Source organism: Thermothelomyces heterothallicus (assembly GCF_042370625.1).
Source record: "Thermothelomyces heterothallicus CBS 202.75 unplaced genomic scaffold P884_scaffold_27, whole genome shotgun sequence".
NCBI lineage: Eukaryota > Fungi > Ascomycota > Sordariomycetes > Sordariales > Chaetomiaceae > Thermothelomyces > Thermothelomyces heterothallicus.
In genome coordinates, this window is record NW_027192588.1 from 445,124 (window position 1) to 469,248 (window position 24,125).

At 48.2% G+C, this 24,125-nt stretch overlaps 4 protein-coding genes across 4 annotated transcripts; 3 read left to right on the top strand and 1 right to left on the bottom strand.

The window, feature by feature from the left end:
- Nucleotides 1-297: 297 nt before the first annotated feature.
- Nucleotides 298-1,202, top strand: P884DRAFT_272406 (uncharacterized protein; the record flags this gene model as incomplete). The annotated part of the gene is made up of 4 exons (XM_069442522.1): nt 298-369; nt 474-581; nt 690-1,041; nt 1,174-1,202. 4 exons carry the CDS (start codon nt 298-300, stop codon nt 1,200-1,202), a joined length of 561 nt encoding a protein of 186 aa, XP_069294619.1.
- A 2,016-nt stretch (nt 1,203-3,218) lies between these two features.
- Nucleotides 3,219-3,797, top strand: P884DRAFT_164034 (uncharacterized protein; the record flags this gene model as incomplete). Its single annotated transcript, XM_069437269.1, has 2 exons — nt 3,219-3,455; nt 3,549-3,797. Coding segments are annotated over 2 exons (486 nt in total), but the record flags the coding sequence as incomplete, so codon positions are not given.
- Nucleotides 3,798-4,882: 1,085 nt separating this feature from the next.
- On the bottom strand, nt 4,883-5,791 carry P884DRAFT_209063 (histone H2A like protein; the record flags this gene model as incomplete). Its single annotated transcript, XM_069438916.1, has 3 exons — nt 4,883-5,071; nt 5,207-5,338; nt 5,681-5,791. 3 exons carry the CDS (start codon nt 5,789-5,791, stop codon nt 4,883-4,885), a joined length of 432 nt encoding a protein of 143 aa, XP_069294621.1.
- A 3,274-nt stretch (nt 5,792-9,065) lies between these two features.
- P884DRAFT_208964 (uncharacterized protein) lies at nt 9,066-11,119 on the top strand (the record flags this gene model as incomplete). The annotated part of the gene is made up of 3 exons (XM_069438910.1): nt 9,066-9,643; nt 9,824-10,044; nt 10,194-11,119. The coding sequence occupies 3 exons, from the start codon at nt 9,066-9,068 to the stop codon at nt 11,117-11,119; spliced, it is 1,725 nt and encodes a 574-aa protein (XP_069294622.1).
- Between the last annotated feature and the right edge of the window lie 13,006 nt (nt 11,120-24,125).

A 24,125-nucleotide genomic window follows, 5' to 3' on the forward strand; every position in this document is an offset into this window, starting at 1 on the left:
CCTCCAAGGATAATATAATATTGACCAGCGGGGTTCCTGACCAACAAACACCGGTTCCCGGCATTCCAGCATGAAGGAATGGTGGTCAGACGGAATCGGCTGAATTACAATAGTACCTCGTGAATCTCTTCGATCTGCACGGAAAAGGGGCAGATATGCTCATAAATACGGAGAAGAAGCGAAAGTAACGAGCTGTAGAGGTCTATGATCTGGATAAGTGGCCAACCGTTGAGAAAAAGATCAGCTTCCGAGGCCAGAGATTCTGTTGCTTGTACTTACCAGGTGGCCCCCGTCGCCATGAAAGTGTTCTTCGTTTTGTCACTTCTTCTGCTGTACTGCCTGTCATGCCCTGTCATCGCCGCCGTCACCGTAACCTCCCTTAGCAGGGGTTTGAACACGGGGCCTGCTCCTCGCAGCCATGCCCACGACAACACGCCCATAAGCCCCCGGGATGACTATCTGACAACACGCAGTGCATACAGCAGTTCCTGAAACAATACGCGTCAGACTCCATCATTTACTTTGATGCAGGCTCATACATGATCAGTGACACGGTTACAATACCGAACAATGCTGTGATTGTGGGCGAGAACTGGGCTCAGTTGTCCGGCGTGGCTTGGGCCCGTCCTACTGCTTTCCGGGTTCCCGCCGGCCGCATACAATGGAAAAGAGCCTGACGGGCCAGACAGAGCCAATGTTCAATCTTCGTTGCCCGAGGTTTCCTGATCGAAAGCAGGAACCCGACATGGCTCTATGGGACAGCCTCGGAGCATGCTGTCTTCTACCAATACGAGTTCTTCAACGCCAAGAAAGTGGTCGCATCGATGATCCAGACTGAGTCGCCGTATTTCCAGCCTACCCCTAATCCTCCCAGCCCGTTCAAGAACGCGGTTGGAGCCATGGCAGGCGACCCTGCCTACAGGTGCAGCGCAGGAGAAACCTGTGATTCATCTTGGGCCCTACGTATCCCGAATCCGAGTGATATCATGATATATGGTGCAAGGCTATACTCCTGGTTCGACACGTACACACAAGGCTGCCGTAAGTTCTCATTTGTCGCTCGACTTCGAGTCAACTGAAAGCTGACTTACGGGGTATTATACAGTCCAGACCTTGCGCTGCCAAAAATCCCTAATTGACTTAATTAGAGACCAATTTCGGCAATGTGAAAAGTTATAACCTCGTCACGATTGGAGCCGTGAACACATGATCGAGTCCGATGGAATGACGATCAAGGCATCGGACAACCAAGCGGTCGACTTCCACCCACGGTAGAGTCAGATATCCGTTTTTGACCCACGCCAGTGTAGGAACCCGTGCACCCAGCAGCCCGGCAATACCAATCCTACCCTTCCTTCTCTTAGAGAAGTTCGGCTCGTTTAAAACTCTCCACAAATCTACACCATACCCCGGGTGCCTAGTAATAAGTTGTCTAGCACGCATGCAGCATGCCCATCCGCATGAGCCCTTGGCGCGGTAAGCATGTAATCTGAGCTATTTGATAGTGCTGTAATGCAAAGATTGGTAGTGTCTATGCTTATCCAATAACCTATTTGTATAGGTGCATCCCTAGTATGGGGTATATAACTACCTGTAGGTGGACAGATGTATAGTACACCTAGCATACCATCAAGCACTGTGCTTTCTGGATATATTGTATGGAGCACAGTATAGAAATATTATGCAGTGACAAAGCAGGCACCCAAGGTACCTTGTTCTGAGCCACTACTCGGGATTACAAAGGTAATGTCTAGGTAAGTATATAATAGGCCCGCTGTAAGATATATCCGTAGGGGTGTTCTTACGTACTTGGTAGGTAGGTAACCGCCTGATTATATCTCCTGTCGCGCGTTCAGCGGGTTGCTAGACTCAGTTGCGGTCAGATGAGGTTTTGGAGAAAGTTCTACCCAAACACGCACAGTGACAACTTAGAGCAGGAGGAACAGCCATTGCATTTTTGTGTGGCATTCCGTAGCAAAGCTTCGATAATGCAATCACGCTGTTGCCTATTCTTATCTAAAGTGCGATAATAATTAGTCGGCAGCGCATTAGCACTACTGCATCACCACAAGTTTAAGACCCGAGGGAGACGGAGCAACGATGTCGGAAGCGGGTGTCATCACCAGCTTCGAATAAGATACCTGGGGAGTGCTTGAGGTGGCGCACAGAACAACAGCATGAATTGGAACTACCTTGGTTAGGTACCTACCCAGATAATTAAAACCTAGCAGGCAAAATCAGGGAACCATAAGAATTCATCACGTGGTATTCCAGAGCTGCTGGACCTTAGATTCTCGATGGTGGGACACGGAAGGAATCAGCGAATAATATTTACATACTATTGGGTTCCGCTAGCCTTTCAATGACATGTCACAAGGTATTAAGGAGTTAACTTAGACATGCCGTATCCTGCAAAAACTCGGGTACTTTAATTGAGCATCAAGGTGCCAAGAACTTCAGCAGGCATTCAATGGCTACTGTTATTGTTCCCAACGGACATTGCTTGGGTACCTACCCTAGGTACGCTTCGGTTTCGCCTCAATGCTGATACTATTCGAGATCGGTCGACAACTCTAACCGGGAATGTCTTGACCTCGGACCTAAATGGATGCTGAAGTGGGTGGCTAGATCGAGGTCGCTGGGTTCGGTGACGCCTGGAACAATGTTGTGCCTGATATAAAGGCTCCCTTTCTCCTTAAGGAACGCTTTGTCTTAATGTGCCCGAGGATTGCCGGTGCTATTTTGATCCGGCAACAAAAAAGAACGCGGAGAATGGGCAGATTTCTTTCCTTGGAACAAAGAGTATTACCGTTTCCATTGACCTGTTCTATATTCTCACAATGACTCTAGTAAGATCCAGTGTACTTAATAGGCTGAAACCAGGCCTCGCTTTCGGGCTCAATGTCAACGCCGCAGGCACTCCGGGGACATGCACACGAGCTTTATTGTGTATCCTCGCTGTCGATTCTACTCATTGACTTCGACATGCTCAGAGAACCATGGGCGGCAGATACATGTCGAAAAGTCCCCGGCCAGAGCAAGAACACCAGGGTGATACCGGAAGCCGCTCGGCTATGCTTGTGACAGAATCCAACGCCGTGGATCAGTCTAACGAGGGCCGCGACACACTCTCGGCAGCCTCAACACAACAATACTCCACGCAATCGACAACCCACGAAACCCACCTTGCATTTCCATCCGTCTTCTCAAATTTGTTACCGCCGCCCTTGATCCCATATCCATGGACATGGGCGTGCCACAAGTGCGGATCTAAGTATCCCCTAGCTGCCACTCGGCGGTGCCTGGGTTGCAGCCACTATCTCTGCACACCAACGACATTTGAGAAATCACAGCCGGAAACGCGGCGGCAGAAGGAGAAGGGGAGAGATTCATCATACTGTAGCACCGAGTTTGACTACACTGGCTGGGCGGTCTGGGGCTCATACCGCCGCTCTGTCGCTGCCACTCGGGATGCTCACACGCTCTCGGACGTGGCCAACACGGCAGGCCCAGGACGTGAAAGTATCAATGGCTCTGGGAAGAGGAAGAGAGGTTCCGATGACGGGACGATGGACCATGACACCTTTGCAACGTGGGGTTTAGTAACCACGGAAAGCCGCTCGGGTAACGACTGCGATTCGCGGAGCGCTGCCTGGCAACCACTCTCCAGGGCCACGGTGAAGCAAGTGAGGCGCCGCAAGGAGAATATGTACGTCTCGGGGCAGCACAGCTGCTCGCTCCACTGTGACTTCCCATCGGAGTGCCTTCATAGCCTGCACAGAGCCTTCGTCAAGCGCAGGACACGCCCTCCAAGTGAAGGTGAGGCCTCTTTAGCGAGTCGAATGCATGACGAGACACAACAGATCAGTGAGAACGGACGGTGCGGGGAAAGTTGCGAGGCGAAAGGGGCGGCGGCAGCGGTGGAGGAGGAGGCGGGAAAGGAGGGTGGGGAGAGGAAAAAGGGAAGATTGCGAGGGGAAAAACGAGGGTGACTCTGGTTCCGCAGATACCAACTGGCCGAAAAGGAGTAGGAGGAGGAAGGGGAAGTTGGCAGGGGACACGTCGAAGAACAAGCCACAACCAACTAGCCCACGCTAGAGGGCCTAGTGAGGGAGCCTGCGAATGCTACACATCAGGCAAATGAGCAGGGTTCTCCTCCAGGGGAGCTTCCCAACGGGGCCCTCTGCATGAAGGCTGCAGCAGCAACGGCAGCGATGAAGGAAGTACCCAAGGGCGGGTTCGCCATCTGAGTCCCGAGACACTTCCCGCCGGTAACGCCACATACACAAGGCGCAAGAAAGAGGAGCACTGCAGAAACAACCGCCGGCCCTGATAACGAAGAGAGCAATCACATCCTATCTGTTGACCTTCTCCAAACCCCATCGCTCTGTCTCGCCCAAGCAAGTGGGCGCCTGTGTGAGACCGCGGTCGGGCCCGGCGTCCTCCCATTCCCACCCCACTCACGCGTTACGTAGACCAGCCTTGCTCAGCCCATAAACCCCAAGAAGAGACAAAAACCGTGTTTTGTTACAGATATCAGAACCCTCCCGCAGAGAAAAGAAAACAAATGGTCGAACCAACGAGAAGACTGCTGTTCCCTCGGCACAATGCCCCACCCCCAGACCAACGCCAGCCTTGCTTCGGCTCAAAATTCCCTCATCGGACACGATGTTGTGCCCGTGCACCGCAGGAGTGCCTGAACGGGTGCAGCAGCTCTCGCCCTGCCTTATCAGGGGCCGCGTCGCGGTATGAAAAGAAATCAGGACCGAGCGGGCGACAGGGCCCAAGGTTGTTGGAAGCAAACAAGACGACTACCAAGCCATTCCGCCAAACATCATTATCGAATACGTGACTGAGAAACTCGCGTCTGCCACGCCGGTGCCTACGCCTCGGGGGCCTTGGCCTTCTTTTTCTGTTCGACCTTGAGGAGAAGGGCGCGGTTGATGTGCGGCAGAACACCTCCGAAAGCGATGGTGGCGCGAATCAGTGTATCCAACTCTTCGTCACCACGGATGGCGAGTTGAAGATGGCGAGGAGTGATACGCTTGACTTTGAGATCTTTCGCGGCGTTCTGGATGAGGGAGAGGGGAGAGATCGCGGGTTAGCCAGAGCTCCAGCAGCAGACGAGACAGGTACGGGAACGACATCAAGGGGTTGGCTTGTTGTTCCCAGAATTCCACGGCGCGCTTATCAGATTCAGACTTACCCCGGCAAGTTCAAGCACCTCGGCGGTGAGATACTCCAGGACGGCAGTGACATAGACGGCTGCTTTGGCGCCGACGCGCATCTTGTTCTGCGTGTTTTGCTTGAGAAAACGCTTGACGCGGCCGCAAGGAAACTGGAACGCGCTCCGTTAGCAAGGGATTTGACATAATAAAGCAAGGGAGCGTGTGTTGTTGTTAGGCGTTAGCTGCGGGGCTTATCGCGGCTGTGGCCAGGTCTCGCGACGGCCCCGTGTCCGTCGCCGTGAGCGTACGGCGCTGGCTGGCACTAGCCAGATATGTTGGGGGTAGCTGACGATGGCGCGTGCAATCTAATGAACTATAGCGACGGAGAATGAAGGGGAGACGCGTGGGGGTGGCGGGCCAGACTGGTGAATGAGAGCGGCGCTTCGACGGCTTTGCGCTCCGAGCGGAACAGGCGCGTCTAGAAAGGTGTGCTCTGCAGTGATGGAACATACCTGCAAACCAGCGCGCGCCGAATGGCTCTGCTGCTTCTTGGGGCCTTCGACACCAGACGTCTTTCCCCCGGAGCTCTTCCCGCCCGATGATTTGCCCTTTCCGCCGGCCATTGCTGAGATGCACGCGGATGCGCGGGGTGGTTCGACTCTGAAGAAAGGAGTTGGATATTATGCTCTTGTAAAATTTCGTCGCGTGGTGCGCGGATTCGATGCTGATGACGCGACGTTGAGGGTTTCGCGTTGACGTGGTGGAGTTTGTGGATGGTTTTGGAGATGGTTTTGGAATGGTGGCTCGGGTCGCGGTTGAGAGTTGGTGGTTGACGAGGCAAAAATTCAGAGGCAGAGACGACTTGCTATTGCTTGCACCCGTAAAGGTTCCGTCGCTGTTGCGCCAGAGCTTTGACGTACCGCAGCTGCGGAGCATTGGGCAGGCAAGCTTCTGATGCTTGGCGCCCCACTCCAGGTCCCTCTCTCCAGCATATGGATCCGTAATCCGTACAACACCGCAAAGAAGTTACAGACCGTAGTTAACTAAGGTACCTCGGGTTAGGTAGGTATACACTCAGTCGTACTCTCGGCACCCTGTCCCGGGATGTTAATAACGTAAAGCACGGCTGGCAGAATGCGCGAGATGAAATTTGAGGCCCGAGTCTGAAGGCCAAGGTTCACACCCACAAGGAAACGCCCTGAATGGCAGCACCAGCTCCCTTCGCGTGGCCTTGAGGGCGTTGAATGGGTTGCTGGATGCGCTCTTGGCAAATACCTGAGCAGTCAGGATGCCCTGCCTGCTGTCTCTGGGTGGCGATGCCATTTGTCCCTAGCTTTCCTCGGGAGGGCGGGAGAGAACCGTCCTGAAAAAAAGGCGGGGCTCCGTGAGCCATCGCACAAGGCGGGGTGGTTGTTGTTGCCTTGCTGCGCTCGGCGCAAAACTTCATCGGCATCGTCGACGGCCAGCTCTGAGATGGGGAAAAAAAAGGCGGAATAAAGAAGGATGACACTGTTTTCCACTTGTTTAGATGTAGGGATCGGGTGAACTTCGTCGTACTGCTTCTCTTTTTGAGTTTGAGATGGCGTGGAGCTGGTGATGTCGCATTGCGAGCGGGAGGCTTGGTCCCACACTCGTGGCACTGGAAGCTTGGGAAGCTGTGGCTCAGCAGAGGGGAATTCCACCAGCCACGCGCCACACAATAACTAACACGCCTGGGAGCAGCGCAGGTGCCTGTGGGCGGCCTCATTTCGATCTCAATTGACAGATATCTTAATGTAATCCGTATATACCACATACCGCAACCTTTGCGTACGAAGTACCTCAGGTACGTACTGTACAGTGCCTGACCTTGGCATAACGGGGGACAGTAAGGTACCTTTCCTAGAAATGGCAGGGAATTCCTTCCGCAGTTAGAAGGGAATGGCTTGGTTGATAGTTAATTAGTGGGCACGGCAGGCCTACGTAATTAGTAGATGACTAAGATATGGACAGAACCGACAACTCAGGCCCCAATGTAATTAATATTCAGTTGCACCCGGGGGTGTTCTTCCCCAAGTCAAACCATTCCTGATAAGCTTCAACCATCCGAAAGAACCCCCAACACCGGAGCCTCGACTGCCCGCACGGACCGTAGCACAAAGTCTCAACCCACCCCTTTCCGTCTGATTCAATTATGGCAGGCTTTCACTTCTCGTTGGATAGAGAATGTCTGGCTCGAGACGGGATTGATCACGCCCGGCATGGTTGCCTGCCTACCCTACCTGGCACCGGCGTGCGCCTGCCTGGAGCCGACGATATGCAGGACAACGAGACAATGGGACTCTCGCCTTGGCTCGCCTCCGCATTAGGTTCCCGCCCTGCTGGTTCAGGCAGCGAAGACGTTTGAATTGTTCCTGCAGATCCGGCTCCACGAAATCTCATCTGACAGTGGCAGAGTGTGATTGATGTGAGAAGGTTGGGGTTGTAGAGGCTAATGGTCAATGAATGGTATGGTGAATCAGCCCAGTCATCAGCCCAGTCCCAAGAACAAGCTTGGGCGTGCTGAGGTGTGGTGGGAGGCTTGAAGTTGGTGCTCGCGAGTTTGAGCCTGAGCCAATGGCCGGCCCTGCAACCCCTGGACGGGAAGTTTAGAACCAACACCACTGCAGGCCACCAGCTGGAAGTCCAAAGCTCCGCCGCTACAGCGCAGAACAGAGCCCAGCATAGTTAACCACCACAGCCAATCAGCCTGATGCACCACTCCGTGGCTGGGCTGGGCTGAATCTCCACTCTCTGGGATGGAAGGTGGACGGCAGCCTGCTAACAGCTCTTTGCTTGGCTTCAGCCTAGGGATTTGTGAGGGAGAGGAGGCGACCCTCTGCGCACGTTTATCGTTCCCGTCGCCTTGTTATACAAAGCGAGTTCCCGGCACGTTGAGCTCTGAGTATTGAACAACGCCACTGGCCACACCTGGGGACGAACCTGGTCGCTTTGCCCAACAGAAAAAAAAAAGGTTCCCAATCCCGATCTTCGCCTGCGCTGTCGACTGCTGCGCCAATGGAGCAACCCAGCCGCATCACCGCCCCTAGAGAGAGAGAGAAATCTGCAGCCAGCGAGCACCACCGTCTCCAGAGAGAGAGCATTTATGGACCTGAGCCATTCTTAACGAAATACTTCAATAACCCGAGCCTCGCCTCTCAAGAGAGAGACTTGAAGGACCGGAGCTCCTATTCCGATGTAATAAGGATCCGTTCTGAGCGCCGGCGACGAGATACCGATGAGAGTTGCATCTCCAACCTTGCTCTGCAACGAAGCAATACCGGCTGGTCGGTTGCGGGATCGACAGCCACCGACTTGACCGACTTTGACAGCACAGACGCCCCTTGTGCTGACGACTCGGAAGGCGTTGACTCCGGGGCAGAGACAAGCGCAACACCACCAAGGCGCTCGAGCCTTTTCCCTCGTGCTCTAGCATCCAGGAGGCGCCTGACAATAATACGGGGGCCACCTTCCACTCTGGACGACTGCTCTCCCAGTTCATTTCCCGATGAGTTAGCTCCTGGGCACCGTCGAGTGGAACAGGTGCGCTTGCGGAAGTCAAACCTCGGTCGGTTCACTGTGCCTGACGCGGAGTATGGACCGTCACCGTCTTGTCGGGAACCAAGCCCTGCAGCGGTTGCCAAGTCGCAAGGCGACGGGCATGGCCAGGACGGCAACGACTCTGCTCACAGAGCAGGCGGGATATCCCCGCCTTCGAGTCTGCAGCCAGTCGAGGACGCAGCTCAGCCGAGCGTGGTTTCAGGAGACGAATTGGATGCCGATGTGGACAACGCACCGACTTCCCGGGGAGAGGGGGCTGAAGCATCAGGGGGCACAAACAACCCTCAAGAGCGACGTGCCTCCTGTTGCAGCACCGGGATGTCAGACTCGTGTGACGAGGGTTTTTGGCGGCGAGCCTCCGGGCCGGATGACAGCATGATTCACCAGATCTGTGACCTGGTGCTCCAGCAGGCGTTTGCTATTCCCCTGCACGAGATGGTTCTTGCCGGCTCGGCGCCGATGGTCTACGAGTCAGTCGGTCACTGCCTGGATGATCTCTCCCGCATCGTCCTTCAGAGCGGCCTTGCCGACACCCACTTGGGAGCCAGCAGATCGACGTTGGGCACGGCGGACTCTGGCGGCGATCCCGTCTGGCCGGGAAGAGGCGCTGACGACGGTTTTGATACAAGCAATGGGAATGGTGATTGCCATGCGAACGGGAACAGTGGCCGGAAACGTTACAATGTTTATGAGCATGATGGTGACGGCCTCGGCGCCGGTTCTGGCGGCGGTAGCCCTGATGGAGGTGGAAAACGCCAAAAGGTTTCGCCAACCCACCACCGGCCGGCCACCGCGGAGTTCAGCTGCCCCTTCCGTAAGAGGAACCCGGTGCGATTCAATGTCCGGGACTTTCAGAGCTGCGCAGTAATGTCGTTTCTGAATATGTCTCAGCTCAAGTAAGTGTCCTGATCGATACGTCCAAGACGACCCCTCTCAAGACCCTTGACCCACACCCCCACCCCTTCTCTCTTTCGAAACATCCTGAGGGCACCCTCTGAATAACGAACTACTAGACGGCATGTGAAGACCTCACACAATCAAAGAGAGCTCTGGCCATTCACGTGCCAGCGCTGCAGGCGAGCTATAAAATCGAAAAAGGCCTTGGAAGCACATATATCGGTCTCTAGGGACCAGATCTGCGACCCCCAAGAGCCGCCGTCCAGAGCGGATCCGGAAGATGGCATCACATCCGGAATCGAAGAGGTCCTCAATGAACGCAAGGCGGACGGCAAAATCGATGACTGGAAGAGCTTGTGGAGACTGTTATTCCCCGGAGATGCCAAGATACCCGAGCCAGGTATGGCCCGATCCTCCCCTCCCCTCCCCGCCTTTCCCCTGGGAGCCATGCAGTTTTTATTTTTTTTCTGTTCTTTCCCCTCTCATTCCCCTCTCTTTCCTTTTTTTCTTTCCTCCTGGGCTGTGTGGGTTAACGATAAGCGAATCTAGACTTTGTGCCTCCCACCGAACTCGATGAGGTCTATGCCCAGTTTTATACCGACGACTCCACGAGTCTGTTGTGGCAGCGGATCCACGAGGTACTAGGACACACTGGCAACATTCAGCCCATGTTCGACGCCTTCAAGAACTATATCGACACAGTCTTTGAAGCTTGCCGCCTCAAGACTTGTGGCATGTCGTACAGCCGCAGACGAGCACGCATCCAGGCGGCGCGGCAGGTGGCAAGCGGGCGATCCCCGGTGCGACACGGCCTCCGACCACAGGGATCAGGGCATTCAGACCACAACATCTCAACTCTTGCTGCCTCCTCGGACCGCACCAACATGCCGGAAAGCCTTGGGCAGCCCTCAGTGACCGAGACGCAACCACACATATTAGGGAATGTGCCTCCCAACAACGGTTACCCTGACCGTGGGATTGATGGCGCTGGAACCACGGTGCCAGAACTGCGGTTTGGCGGCGGCGGTACAGCGGCCGTCCAGGGAAGCCAATCCGTGATGATCGCAACGCCGGCGCCGCGGTTGCAGATCCAGCTAGAGTCCGGTTGCCAAGGTCAGTGCATGGAGGGCACTTCAAGAGCCCACTTGGACCAAAGCACCCGGCTGGCACAAACCAACCTCTGGGCTGATCTCAGTGCCATGTTCGCGGGCCGGGGAGCAATAGACGCTTCTGCCGTCCTACCTCTGGGATCGCAAGGTGCCTACTCACACCCGGAAGCGTACGGACAGCAAATGGGCGACGTTTATTGGCCAGCCATCACGCTGGACATCGCGCCGGACAACCATGGGGTGCAGGGGCGCAGGTTCTCGACGACTGATGCGGGCGCGGTGTCGGAGGGGGATGATGCTTTCCAGTGCATGTCCGAGGCGAACGATGATGGATATGAAGTAGTCCACCGTACCCGCGGCCACTGAAATGACAATGATCAGTGATGCCTTTATTTGTCAGTCGTTTGGGAATCTGCTCCGCAGCTAGGGAAATGTTCCCGGCCTGTGCGTGAGGCTTAACTATAGGTACCTCTGTACCATGACCCTCTGGTGACTCTTACCGCGACTCCTTGCGCGGGGACAGTACCTGGCAACAGCATCCCCTAGGAAACCGTTCCGCATGGCCCAGGAGTCTTGGACGCAAAGACGACTGACATATTTAGATAGAACCTGGGACAGAGCCGCACGCATTTTCCCCAGAGGATCTATGGGTGTCACCGTACACTTGCGCTGACAGGCATGGAGTGCCGATGCAAGAAGAATTTTGAAGGTATCATCGTATATGTACAGTTGATAGGTAGGTATAATTAGAGGAAATCAGGTAATTACTACCTGGTAATTATATACGTACGAGCAGCAGTTAGATTAATTAGTTTCACGTCTCAACCTTAGGTGATCTTGTATTCACTTTACGGCGTGGCTGCAAGGCCAAAGGATCTCAATACCGCTGTATGATAGGAGCACTTTTGATTTCAAGCTTTATAAATCAGGTAACTACGCGAGCCTCATTAGGTCAGCGCCCCAACTTCTGGGAAGGTAAGACAGTTTCGGCCAATGACTTGGTGGCAGGGGAATTGACCATTGTTTGCAAGAGTGGCCCGGCCTCACCGCCGGTACCTAAGTGTCGAATGCAGTGGTATGCTCTAGTAAGCTTTTGGGAGAGCTTTGTAGCAGGTGGCTTAAAGGTCTGAAAAGTGACTTGTTAAGCTATCTATAAAGGAGAGAAACAAGTAATATTAGACTAGGGTAGGAAGCTCTCGGTGTGACCAGAGGGCCACAGGTTACAGATTTGTTTTTCCAATTCCGATAAGTTATACCATATACACTAGACATAAATAGGGGGTGCCTATCTAAGAGGCACCAGGAGATAGAAAGTAACTATAGACAGTTTGTACAGAACAGAATAACAACGTTGACAGTAATAGGTACTATTATAGGCTTGTTTATATAAGGATAGAGTTCTTCTTTCGTTTATAAGTTTAGCTATCTTTTTCTATATAGGTAGACTCTTTTCTATCTATCTAGAGGGGCATCGTCGTTACTATCTTTATATCTATCATCACCACCGTCTTATAACAAACCTAACTTAGACTTCTTCTAAAAGGGTTTAGACGAAGGTTATCAAGCGGGAAGTACGTATATAGAGCGTCTAAGGAGTTTGGTAAAGCCAAAGGGTTTATAATAACAGAATTATCTCTTATAGTATTACGATACTATTAGGAGTACTATAATTGTAAGTTACTATTACTAGTAAATTCCTAGAGTCTACCTTAACAAGTAACTATCCATATATATATATATACCCTAGTGATTACTCCTAATTATAGTGATTATAAGTAAGTATATAGTAGTAATTACCTTGATTACTAGTAAGTATAGTAATTATAATGCCTCTTATATAGTAATTAGTCCTTCTATCCTCTTAGCTTAATTAGTCTACTTATATTAATAGCCTAGGTAGTATCTATATATATATTTCTAAAATATAATACCCTCCCTTTAAGGCTTTCGACCTCAAAGCCCTTATAGGCTATTTTAAATAGTTCTATTAACCCTTATAGTCCTTATATATACTTTTCCCTCTAACTCCTTATTATCCCTTATATTACTAATTATACTAGTTAATATATATAGATCCTAAGTGCCTATTTATTAGGAGTACCTTGCTTAGTTTATTTCTGATTATAGATTTATCGTAATAATATATTCCTATTATATAGAGTATAACCAAGTATATAAAATGATTAAGAAATCTTAGTATTATAAGGCTTATATATATTATAATTATACTTATAATGGTTCTAGCGTTCTAGTCTCTTGTTATAGGTTTTTAGCTTCCTTATAAGGGTATATCGCTAATTATATTATAATAGATTATATTATATATAAGTAGTCCCCGGGTAGCTACAGGCCTATAGCGCTCCTACTAACGGTAGGCAAGGTGCTAGAGGCTATAGTCGCCCGGAAGGTAACGGCCGTCACAGAGGCCTACGGGCTTCTCCCAGCCAAGCAGATAGGTAACCGGGAACACAGGTCTACCGAACTAGCTATTCGGCTTGTTACGGCCCAGGTTTAGGAGGCTTAGAGGTACAAGGCAGCTGCCTCCCTCCTATAGCTCGATATCTTAGGGGCTTTCGACACTATTAACCACACCTAGCTACTAACCACTTTACAGAGCCAGGGCTTCCCAAAGTGGTTAGTAGTCTAGGTCAGGGAATGGCTACGGGACAGGATAGCTATCCTTTACTTCGATAGCTAGGAAACAGAGGATATAGTAGTAAGGGCCGGGGTCCCCTAGGGGTCACCCCTCTCCCCTATACTATTTATCCTCTATATAGCCTCTCTCTACCAGGCCATTTACCAGGCTAGCCCTATAGTTAGTTTAGTAGGCTTTGCCAATGATACTAACCTTCTAGCCTTCGGGAGGGCCGAGGAGACCTGTAACGATTAGCTATAGAGGGCTTAGAAGGCCTACTTATAGTAGGTAAGGACCTAGGGTATAGCCTTTGCCCTAGAAAAGTACAAGCTTATCTACTTTAACAGGGGCCGGAAATAGTAGTCGTGACTACTAGAGCTCCTACAGCCTAGAGGGGGTACTACTACTATAGCCCCTTCGAAGTTAGCCAGATTCCTAGGGGTCTAGCTAGACTAGAGGCTATAATAGGGCCCCTACTACGCGAAGGTAGCTAAGAAGCTAGAAACCTAGGAGTTTACCCTAACTAGGCTTGCTACGAAGACCTAGGGCCCTAGCCTGCTACGGGCCCGCGAGGTCTATACTAAGTATATCTATAGCGCCCTAGCTTATAGGGCCTCGAACTTCTACAAGCCTACCAAGCTAGGGGGTAAGCTAGAAGGCCCTACTAGGGAACTATCAAAGGCCTAATATAGGGCCCTTCGAGTAGTTACTAGGGCCTATAAGGCTACCCCTATCTAGTACCTTGAGATAGAAGCCTAGGTACTACCCCTTGACCTCTATCTTAATAAGAGGCTAGCTAACTTCGAAGCCAAACTCGACTAGCCGCTCTTATAGACTAGGGTAGGTCTAGGGGCCTCCTAGGTCCTTACTAGGGCTATCATCTAATAAGCCTATAATAGGCTTAGCCAGAGGTTCCAGAAGAGAAGGGCCGGGGCAAGGGGCTAAGAGCTAAAGCCTATAGCCCTAGAGGTAGTAAGGTCGATAGTCCGGTAGTAGGTATAGGAGGGCTATAGAGGGGGTCGACCCCCCCTATAGACCTTATAAAGAAGACTATAGGCTATAGAACTAGCCGTGGTAGCTAGCTAGAGCAACCGTTAGAGGGCCGACTAAGCCGGTAGGAGGATATAGCGCGTGTCTAACAAGGACCCCCCGTGTCTAGTTTTTATAGGGGGGGGGCTTATAAAGGTACTAGGGCCTAACGAAGGCCTAGAGCTCCCTACTAGTATAGGCCCGTATAGGGGCTATTAGCCTCCGTGACTTCCTTTTTAGGGTTTAAGTCCCAGGGGTTAGTACCCCCTACTATACCTATGGCTAAGGGAGGGAGACTATAGAGCACCTGGTTATCTAGTGCCCGAACCTACTAAGAAACCGAACGTAGGAATCCTAGGAAATATGGTTGTAAAGGGACCTAGACCTTGTTTTATAGGGTATAGGGACCTGTAACCATCGTTTGGCAAGGAGGGTTCTATAGTAGCTAATGGACCTAGGGAGGCTCCTAGAATACCGCCTCGTAAGGAGGCTAGACCGGGAGGGAAGGCCTCTATAGGGCTATTCTAGCCACTTCTCCTTTTCTCTATAGTACTAGTTTTCTAGATTAGGCGTTAAAGGCAGGACAGAGGTTTTTATCCGGCCTATTAGGCATAGTTTCCTTTGTATATAAGTAAAGAGGCTCTAGTATACTTATTAATATAACGGTGTAGGACTAATAATAATAATAATAATATATATAAGTAGTATCGCTTAAAGGCTAAGGAGAAGGAGGCTAAGGCCTTATTATAAGAGTATTAGTATAAGGCTTCTAAGGTATTAGCCTATCTGACTTAGGTCTATAAATAACGAGAGTTCTTAGTAGAGAAGGGGGTAGATATAGTTACTTAGGGTTTGTTAAATTTAGACAAATTAGAGGTAGTAGAATAGTAGGAATTAGGGGCGGTTCTAGATATATAGCTTAATAATAGTATTAATATTATTAACTAGGGTATTATTTTCAATTTAGTCTTAGATTTGCCTTTAGTCGATCTAGGTTCTACTAATAGAACTATTCTAGTTTCTTAGGGTAGTTTAAGTTCTTGATTAGTTCCTATAAGTTGTCTTCTAGTCCGAAATCGAGCTATTTAACTAGATATTATAGTTCTCTATTAATGATTCGTAAGTCTAGGATTGCTTTGACGTCCTATTCTTCCTCTTCGTCTTCTGCCTCGATGTTTATAGTAAGTTTAGTATTCTTAGGTACTAGTTTAAGAAGTAAAATATAAAAAATATCTATCTATAGTTATATAGATAATAGTAATAATAGTCGATAGTTAGATATTAAGATTCGTTTAGCGATCTTAAATAGTCTAATCTTTTTAAAGTCTAGCTTTATACTTAGTTATTTGGTTTATAAGTTCTATAAAATTAAGTAGACTTTGTTTTCCTTCTCTGGGTAAGGTCCCTCAAGCCTATATTTATTATAGTAGTACTTTATTCTGATTTTAATAAACTCGAGTTCCTATTTTAGCATTTTATATAATATATATATTTGTCCTACCTTGATTATTACTTATAGTATAATAACTTCTAGTCCTTAATATAAGTCTACTTTATATCTATAGTTTATAAAGAATGGTATGACTTTGGTAGTTTCTGTTAGTATTATATTATATATAAGCTATACTATAGCTAGTAATATAACCTAATTATCTTGCTAGTAGTTAATATAGGAGTAGAGGTATTGTTTTATAACTTAATTAAGTTATTCTATTTGTCTATCTATCTATAAATAATATACTATTAATAGCTTACGATTAATAGCTATACGTTATATTAATGCTTACTAAAACTTCGATATAAACTTCGTATCTTAGTCTATAATCTATCCTTATAGCTAAGGATATACTACTATAACTTACTAGTAGATTACTTCTACTAGCTACTTAGCTATCTAGGATTCCTTATAAGGAAAGAAGTATACCTATTTCGTTAGGTAGTCTACTATAGTAAGGATATTATTATAGATTACTCCTATAGCTCTATTCTTAGACTCTAGTAGCTTCGTAATAAAGTCTATTATAACTAAACTCTATAGTTTTCGGCCATTAATAATGGTTAAAGTAATTTATAAGGCTTATATCGTACTACCTTACTATAGTTATAGATATTATAGTTCTATATAACTTCCTTAACTCTTATACTTAGTTATAGGAAGTTATAATGTCGTTTGACTTAGGTAATTATCTTGGTAATATCCTTATATCCTCTAAGTTATAATTTATATAGTTCTTAGATCATTTCCGTTTACTTGTCGTCCTTATATATATATACCTTACTATAATACTAAAGTTTTCTATTTCGTTCTTTTATATCCTTAGGTACTTTAGGTCTTAGTATATCTTAGTACTTAGTATTATCCTTTTATTCTCCCCTAAAGATTATATAATATTCTATAAATAGTTATACTAGGTTATCTTTATTTATAAGGGGTTATACTAGGTATTATAGTGACCTATCTAGTTACTCGTTTAGTAATAGTAGTAATAGTGTCATTTTCCCTTTTCTATAGTCTAGTCTTCTACTTAAGGTATCTACTTATATATTTTCTATACCTTTCTTATAGAGTATAATAAAGGTAAACTCTAATAGAAATTCTACCTATTATATTTGTCATCACCCCTCTCCCCTATACTATTTATCCTCTATAAACCTTAAAGAAGACAGGCCTCTCCTACATCTTCACGGACACCCTACCAAAACACACGAAACTACCATCGCTAGAAAGCTCTCGAAAAGCGCTATCTAACGGCACCACTTTCAACCACACGCAAGCCGTTACGGGTGTACAACAGGCATCGCAGGCGTAGGAACCAGACCCGACTACAATCCGACCGTACCTCGCACGACTGTCAAAATTTTCACCGCACAGACCACCTAGCGCCCCTAAACGTAACGTCGATTTAAAGCCTACCACTAAGCCACTAAGTGGGGAGGCCTATAGCTTTGGGCTAATCAAAGGGGGGCCTACTATAGGCCTACCCTACCCCGGATATCAAGGAGCTAAGGGGTCTTATTATATAACTAGTCAACCTTATACTAAGCCCTAAACGGGGCAAGGCACTAGACCTTGCCAACAGGCTCTTATAGGGCCTTACGACTACTATTATAGGCCCGGTTCTAAACCTATAGGAACTCGTAGCCGAGGAAGTTAAAAAGGGGCTTAAAGAGGCCCTTAAGGCTACCCCTTGCCCTACCTAGGCGCAGGTAGCCGCAGGGCCGCAATAGGGGGTAACAGGCCCCTAAGGAGGCCTACCATCGGCTAAGGCAGTGCCGCTACGGGCCTCGCGGGAGGTTATAATACGGAACGCGAGCCTACGGGAGGACCTCAAAGCCCGAACCCCGGCCGAGATAGTCTAAGCAGTCAACGGAGCCTCTAGCCGTTAGGGAGCCGTCGCGGCTAGGAAGCTCCTAAGTAGGGATATAGTGGTGGTCTTCAAAGATAAGGCTACCAAGGATTAGTATTCGGCTAATAAGCGATAGGTGGCTATAGCCTTCGGAGAGGAGGCTAGAGAGGTTGGTAGGGCCTTTATAGTCCTAGCTAAAGGAGTCCGGAAGGAGGAGCTACAGGGGGTTAGCGAACAAGACTTCAAGGGGGCCGTAGGCCTACACTCGATCGAAACGGTTAAATTCCGGCTACTAAAGAGCCCGTAAAGAAAGTAGGCTATAGTGCTCCTAGGCTTATAGGACCTCGAAGAGGCCCGGAAGGCCTATAACGAGGGCATAGTCTAGGATACCTAGGTACTAGATTACAAACCCTATTAGGATGCTCTAGAGCCAAGGCAGTATTATAAGTGTTAGAGCTTTGGCTATACCTAACGGTACTACTAGCAGCTAGCCCATTATAGCCGTTATGGCGTAAAGGCCTATAGCGAGGGAGGGAAGACTAGGGAGGCCTAGTGCCCTACCTACTCTAACTAACTCCCTTATAGGTATACGGCTTATAGGGGCCCCTATATAGCCTAGTATAGGGGCTACCTAAAGAAAGTCGAGGCCTAGGAGAGGGCTAGGGAGGCCTACTAGTATAGACCCCGAACCTTCTAGCTACCAGAGTAACCATACCAGAAGGTAACCTTCGAGTTTAGTAGCTAGCTAGAGGACGACGACTACTACTAAACTAGGGCTAAACGCCCCCGTAGGAGGCCTACCCTAGCCTAATAGGTGGCTAGGAGTGCCTTATTCGATGCCCAACAGACCCGTATCTCCTTTCTATAGCCTAGAGCCCCTTCCCTCTTGTAACTAGCTAAGGGGGCAATGGCTATAGAGCCTACTACTACTATACCTTTGCCCTCTACCCCGGCTACCTCGAATATAAATTAAGGTCCTTTAGTAGAATACCTAAGGTAACAAACAGGCCCTCGAGGTCCTACTAGAGGAGGCTAAATACGACCTACTAGCTATCTAGGAACCGTAGATTAACTAGTCTATAGGGTCAATATACTGCCCCCGGGCTTCGAAATACCACCTAGTCTACAAGCCGAAGGGCAAGGCGGCTATTCTAGTGGCTAAACGGTTCCCGGTCGGCTAATAGGACTATTCGGCAGAGGAGAACTAGTATAGGGTAACCTTTCCGACCCTAGGAGAGAGGGGGTTCGAGCTCTGGTCAGTCTATAATAACAAGGGGGAGCAGGCCCTCTTATAGGACCTATTAGCCCTACCTCGGCTAATCTACCCCCTAGTTCTTATAGGTGACTTTAACCTCTACTACCTAGTCTAGGACTTGTTTAACAGGCTTAGCCCGGGGGCTAGGGACCTCCTTAGCCTTATAGACCAGTAGGACCTTGACCTACAAACGCTATACGGCTAGGTTACTAGGGCCCCCTAAGGGGACCAATACAGCCAGCCTTCTACGATAGACCTATTCTAGGCCTTAGCTAGGCTAGAAGCAACCTATAGGGATATTATAGAACGTAGGAAGTCTGACCACTACCTATAGGCCCTAAATGTCTCCCTCTAGGGGACTAATAGGCCTATACCGGCTAATAAAGGGTAGGACTAGAAGAGCCTAGACGAGGAGGTCGTATAGGCCGAGGTAGCCTACCTCTTACTCTAGCTCGGTAGGTAGGCATCGACCCTAGCCAGGCCCGTCTTCTAGGGCCCGGAGGAGCTTCTATAGGCCTTCGATAGGCTTATAGAGGCCCTCGAGGAAATAGCTATAGTCTCGGCTCTAGCAAAGAAGGCTAGTATAGATGGTAAACGAGCTCGATGGTAGACAAAGGAGGTTTAGGAGGCCTAGAAGAGGGCTAAGGAGGTAGAGAGGGCCTATAGGGATACCCTAAACCCCTATATACAGGAGGTACTTCGGCAGGCCCTATAGGACTAGGCTAAGACTATTACGGCTATAAAGACCAAGAGCTAGAGAGCTACGTTATAGGAGGCAACCAACCGGCCGGACCTATTATAGAGACTAGAGCAGTAGGCAAGGCTATAAAGCCACCTACCGGTCGACCCTCTAAAGCTCCTAGCCTTTAAAGGAGGGCTTATAACCTACTAATAGAAGGCTAGGGCCTTGGCCGATAAGTTCTTTCCAAACCTGGAAGCGGACCTATCGGATATCAACGACCCGAATCTAAATGACCACTAGGAGCCGAAGTTCGAAATAAGCCAGGAGGTCACGGTAGGTGATATTAGGGTAGTATTAGCTAGAGCAGCCCCGTAGAAGGCCCCGGGGGAGGACCTCCTCCCTATAGGCCTACTAAAGGCCTATAGGCGGCCGCTCTACCAGATACTAGCTATACTAGCCTCGGAGAGCTTACGGCTCGGCTATTTCCCGGCCCGGTTTAAAAGGGCTAAGATAGTAGTCCTCCGTAAGCTTAGTAAACCCCTATAGGCCTACTTCACCCTAAGTAGCTATAGGCCTATAGCGCTCCTACTAATAGTAGGCAAGGTACTAGAGGCTATAGTCGCCTGGAAGGTAACGGCCGTCATAGAGGCCTACGGGCTTCTCCCGGCCAAGCAGATAGGTAACCAGGAATATAGGTCTACCAAACTAGCTATCCGGCTTATTACGGCCCAGGTTTAGGAGGCTTAGAGGCATAAGGCGGCTACCTCCCTCCTATAGCTCGATATCTTAGGGGCTTTCGATACTACTAACTATACCCGGCTATTAACCACTTTACGGAGCTAGGGCTTCCTAAAGTGGTTAGTGGTCTAGGTTAGGGAGTGGCTACGGGATAGGGTGGCTATCCTTTACTTCGATAGCCAGAAAATGGAGGATATAGTAGTGAGGGCCGGGGTCCCCTAGGGGTTACCCCTCTCCCCTATACTATTTATCCTCTATATAGCCTCCCTCTACTAGGCTATTCGCTAGGCCAGCCCTACGGTCAGTTTGGTAGGCTTTGCCAATAATACTAACCTTCTAGCCTTCGGGAGGGCCGAGGAGGCCTGTAACGATTAGCTATAGAGGGCTTAGGAGGCTTGCCTATAGTAGGTAAGGACCCGGGGTATAGCCTTTGCCCTAGAAAAGTACAAACTTATCTACTTTAATAGGGGCTAGAAATAGTGGTCATAACCGCTAGAGCTCCTACAGCCTGGAGGGGGTATTACTACTATAGCCCCTTTGAAGTCGGCTAGATTCCTAGGGGTCTGGCTAGACTAGAGGCTATAGTAGGGCCCCTACTATATAAAGGTAGCCAAGAAGCTAGAAACCTAGGAGTTTGCTCTAACTAGGCTTGCTATAAAGACCTAGGGCCCTAGCCTACTATAGGCCTGCAAGGTCTATACTAAGTATATCTATAGCGCCCTAGCTTATAGGGCCTCGAACTTCTATAAGCCTACCAAGCCAGGGGGCAAGCCGGAAGGCCCTGCTAGGGAACTATCAAAGGCCTAATATAGGGCCCTCCAAGTAGTTACTAGGGCCTATAAGGCTACCCCTACCCGGTGCCTCAAGACAGAAGCCTAGGTACCACCCCTCGACCTCTATCTTAACAAGAGGCTAGCCGACTTCGAAGCCAAACTCGACCAGCCACTCCCATAGGCCGGAGTAGGCCTAGGGGCCTCCCGGGTCCCCACGAGGGCTCTTATCCAACAGGCCTATAATAGGCTTAGCCAGAGGTTCCGGAAGAGAAGGACCAGGGCAAGGGGCTAGGAGCCAAAGCCTATAGCCCTAGAGGTAGCAAGGTCGATAGTCTGGTAATGGGTTTAGGAAGGCTATAGAAGGGGTCAACCCCCCTTATAGACCCTACAAAGAAGGCTACAGGCTATAGAACTAGCCGTAGTAGCTAGCTAGAGCAACTATTAGAGGGCCGACCAAGCCGGTAGGAGGATATAGCGTATATCAGACAAGGACCCCCCGTGCCTAGTTTTTACGGGGGAAGGCCTATAAAGGCACCAGGGCCTAACGAAGGCCTAGAGCTCCCTATTAGTATAGGCCTGTATAGGGGCTATTAGCCTCTGTGACTTCCTTTTTAGGGTTCAAGTCCTAGGGGTTAGTACCCCTTACTATACCTATAGCTAGGGAAGGGAGACTGTCAAGTACCTGGTTATTTGGTGCCTAAACCTACTAAGAAGCCGAACGTGGGAATCCTGGGAAATACGGTCACAAAGGGACCTAGACCTTGTTTCATAGGGTATAGAGGCCTATAACCATCGTTTGGCAAGGAGGATTCTATAGTGGCTGATGGACCTAGGGAGGCTTCCGGAATACCGCCTTATAAGGAGGCTAGACCGGGAGGGAAGGCCTCTATAGGGCTGTTCTAGCTACTTCTCCTTTTCTTTGTAGTGTATTAGTATTCCGGATTGGGCGTTAAAGGAGGGACAGAGGTTTTTATCTGGCCTGTTAGGTATAGTTTCCTTTATATATAACTAGAGAGGCTCTGGTATACTTATTAGCATAGTGGTATAGGACTAATAATAATAATAATAATAGTTTATACTTATATAATATATCTAATATTACTCTAATATACTTTTAATGCTTCCTAGATAGCGTTAGGCTATTGGCCTAATAATCCTTTATATATAGATAAGCTAAAGACTCTATAAGGTAATATTAACCCTTATTAACTATCTAGATAGCTAGTAAATAATAGATAATAGAAGCTACCTATTTAATAGCTATAGCTAACTCTAGGATATATAAAATCGTTTATCTCTATCTAGATAGAAGAAAAGGATAACCTACTATTAATATAGGAATAGCTAAAGGTTAAGAAAGATACTTAAATTCCTCTAAATATAGCTATCTAGTATTTCCTTAATAAGGTACCTAAAGGACTTAAGCTAGCCTAGCTTTTATAATAGGTACTTAAGTACCCTTATAAGCTAAAGATAGATATCTACTAAACTAGTACTAGCCTCTCCTAGTAACAGTTATATACCCCTAAGACCAAACCTCTGCCTAGTTAGATAGAGAGGAGCGTTAGCTCAAAGTGTCTAGTATATTTAAGCACTCGTAGTTACAGCAGAAAAGTCTAGCTTCCTGGATAGCGATAGCGATAGACACGGGGACGGCGACAACAACGCCCCTCTAGGCAGATATAAAAGAGTCTACCTATATAGAAAAAGATAGCCAAACTTACAAGTAAAAGAAGAATCTTATTATTATATAAATAATACTATAATAGTAGCCTATTACTATTATTATTAATCTATTCTATAAAAACTATCTACTATCCTTATTATCCCTTGGTACCTTCTAGATAGGTACCCCTTATTTATATCTAGTATATATATAACTTGTTTAGAACTAGAAAAACAAATCTATAACCTATACCCCTCTAGTTATACTAAGAGGTTTCTACCCTAGTTTATACTTCCCCTTTAAATTCGCTCCAAGGCTCTTACTAGCGAATTCGATACTTAAACGCCCTCCTTTCTAGCCTCCTATTACCTTGCTCTCTTAGCCCTACTATCCTCCTCAGGCGATAGTCGCTTCTTAGACTACTAATGCCTCTACTAGGCTTTAGTCTTAGCCTCTAGCTCGTCCTAGCCTATAAACTAGGGCAGGTATTTAGGCGCTAGTTTAAGGTCCTCTAGCCTAGACTATTTAAAGAGAGGAGGCCACATCTACTTAGCAAGATTATCCTTAGGGCGACGCTATTATACCTAGCCTTTCTTAATAGTCTAGGGTAATCTAGCCTATACTAATACGCTTATCTTAGTCTATTATAGATAAGCATATAGACAGCCTAGCAGGCTATAGCTAGGACATAGGACATTCCGACAGCTAATCACTTAACGGGCTAATCAGAAGATTATCACCGCTAAGACTAAAGTCTTCACCGGTGATAATAACATATCACCGTCGATAACGCGGAATCACAGAGTAAAAGGAGAACTAGTACTAATAATAACTATTAAAGAGGGATAGACAATTATATATATATATAGCTAGCTAGTCACTCGTTATAATAGACTCTAGGAGTTTACTAATAATAGTAACCTATAATTATAGTACTTATACCAAGTATCGTTAACTACTATAAGAGATAACTCTAGTATTATTATAAACCCTTTAGCTTTACCAAATCCCTTAGACGACCTATACGCTTGTCCTACTTAACCTACCTTCGTCTAAACCCTTTTAGAAGAAGTCTAAGTTAGGTTCGTCACACGTTACTATCACTCCCTCTATTCTATTATAGTTTAGGACGAAGGTAATTTCGACCTTAATATTAATATAACTACTAATATTATAACCGAATAGCTACTTGCCTAGCTTAGTTAACTCTAATAGCAGATCTAGGAATTAGACTAGAGAGATAAGGC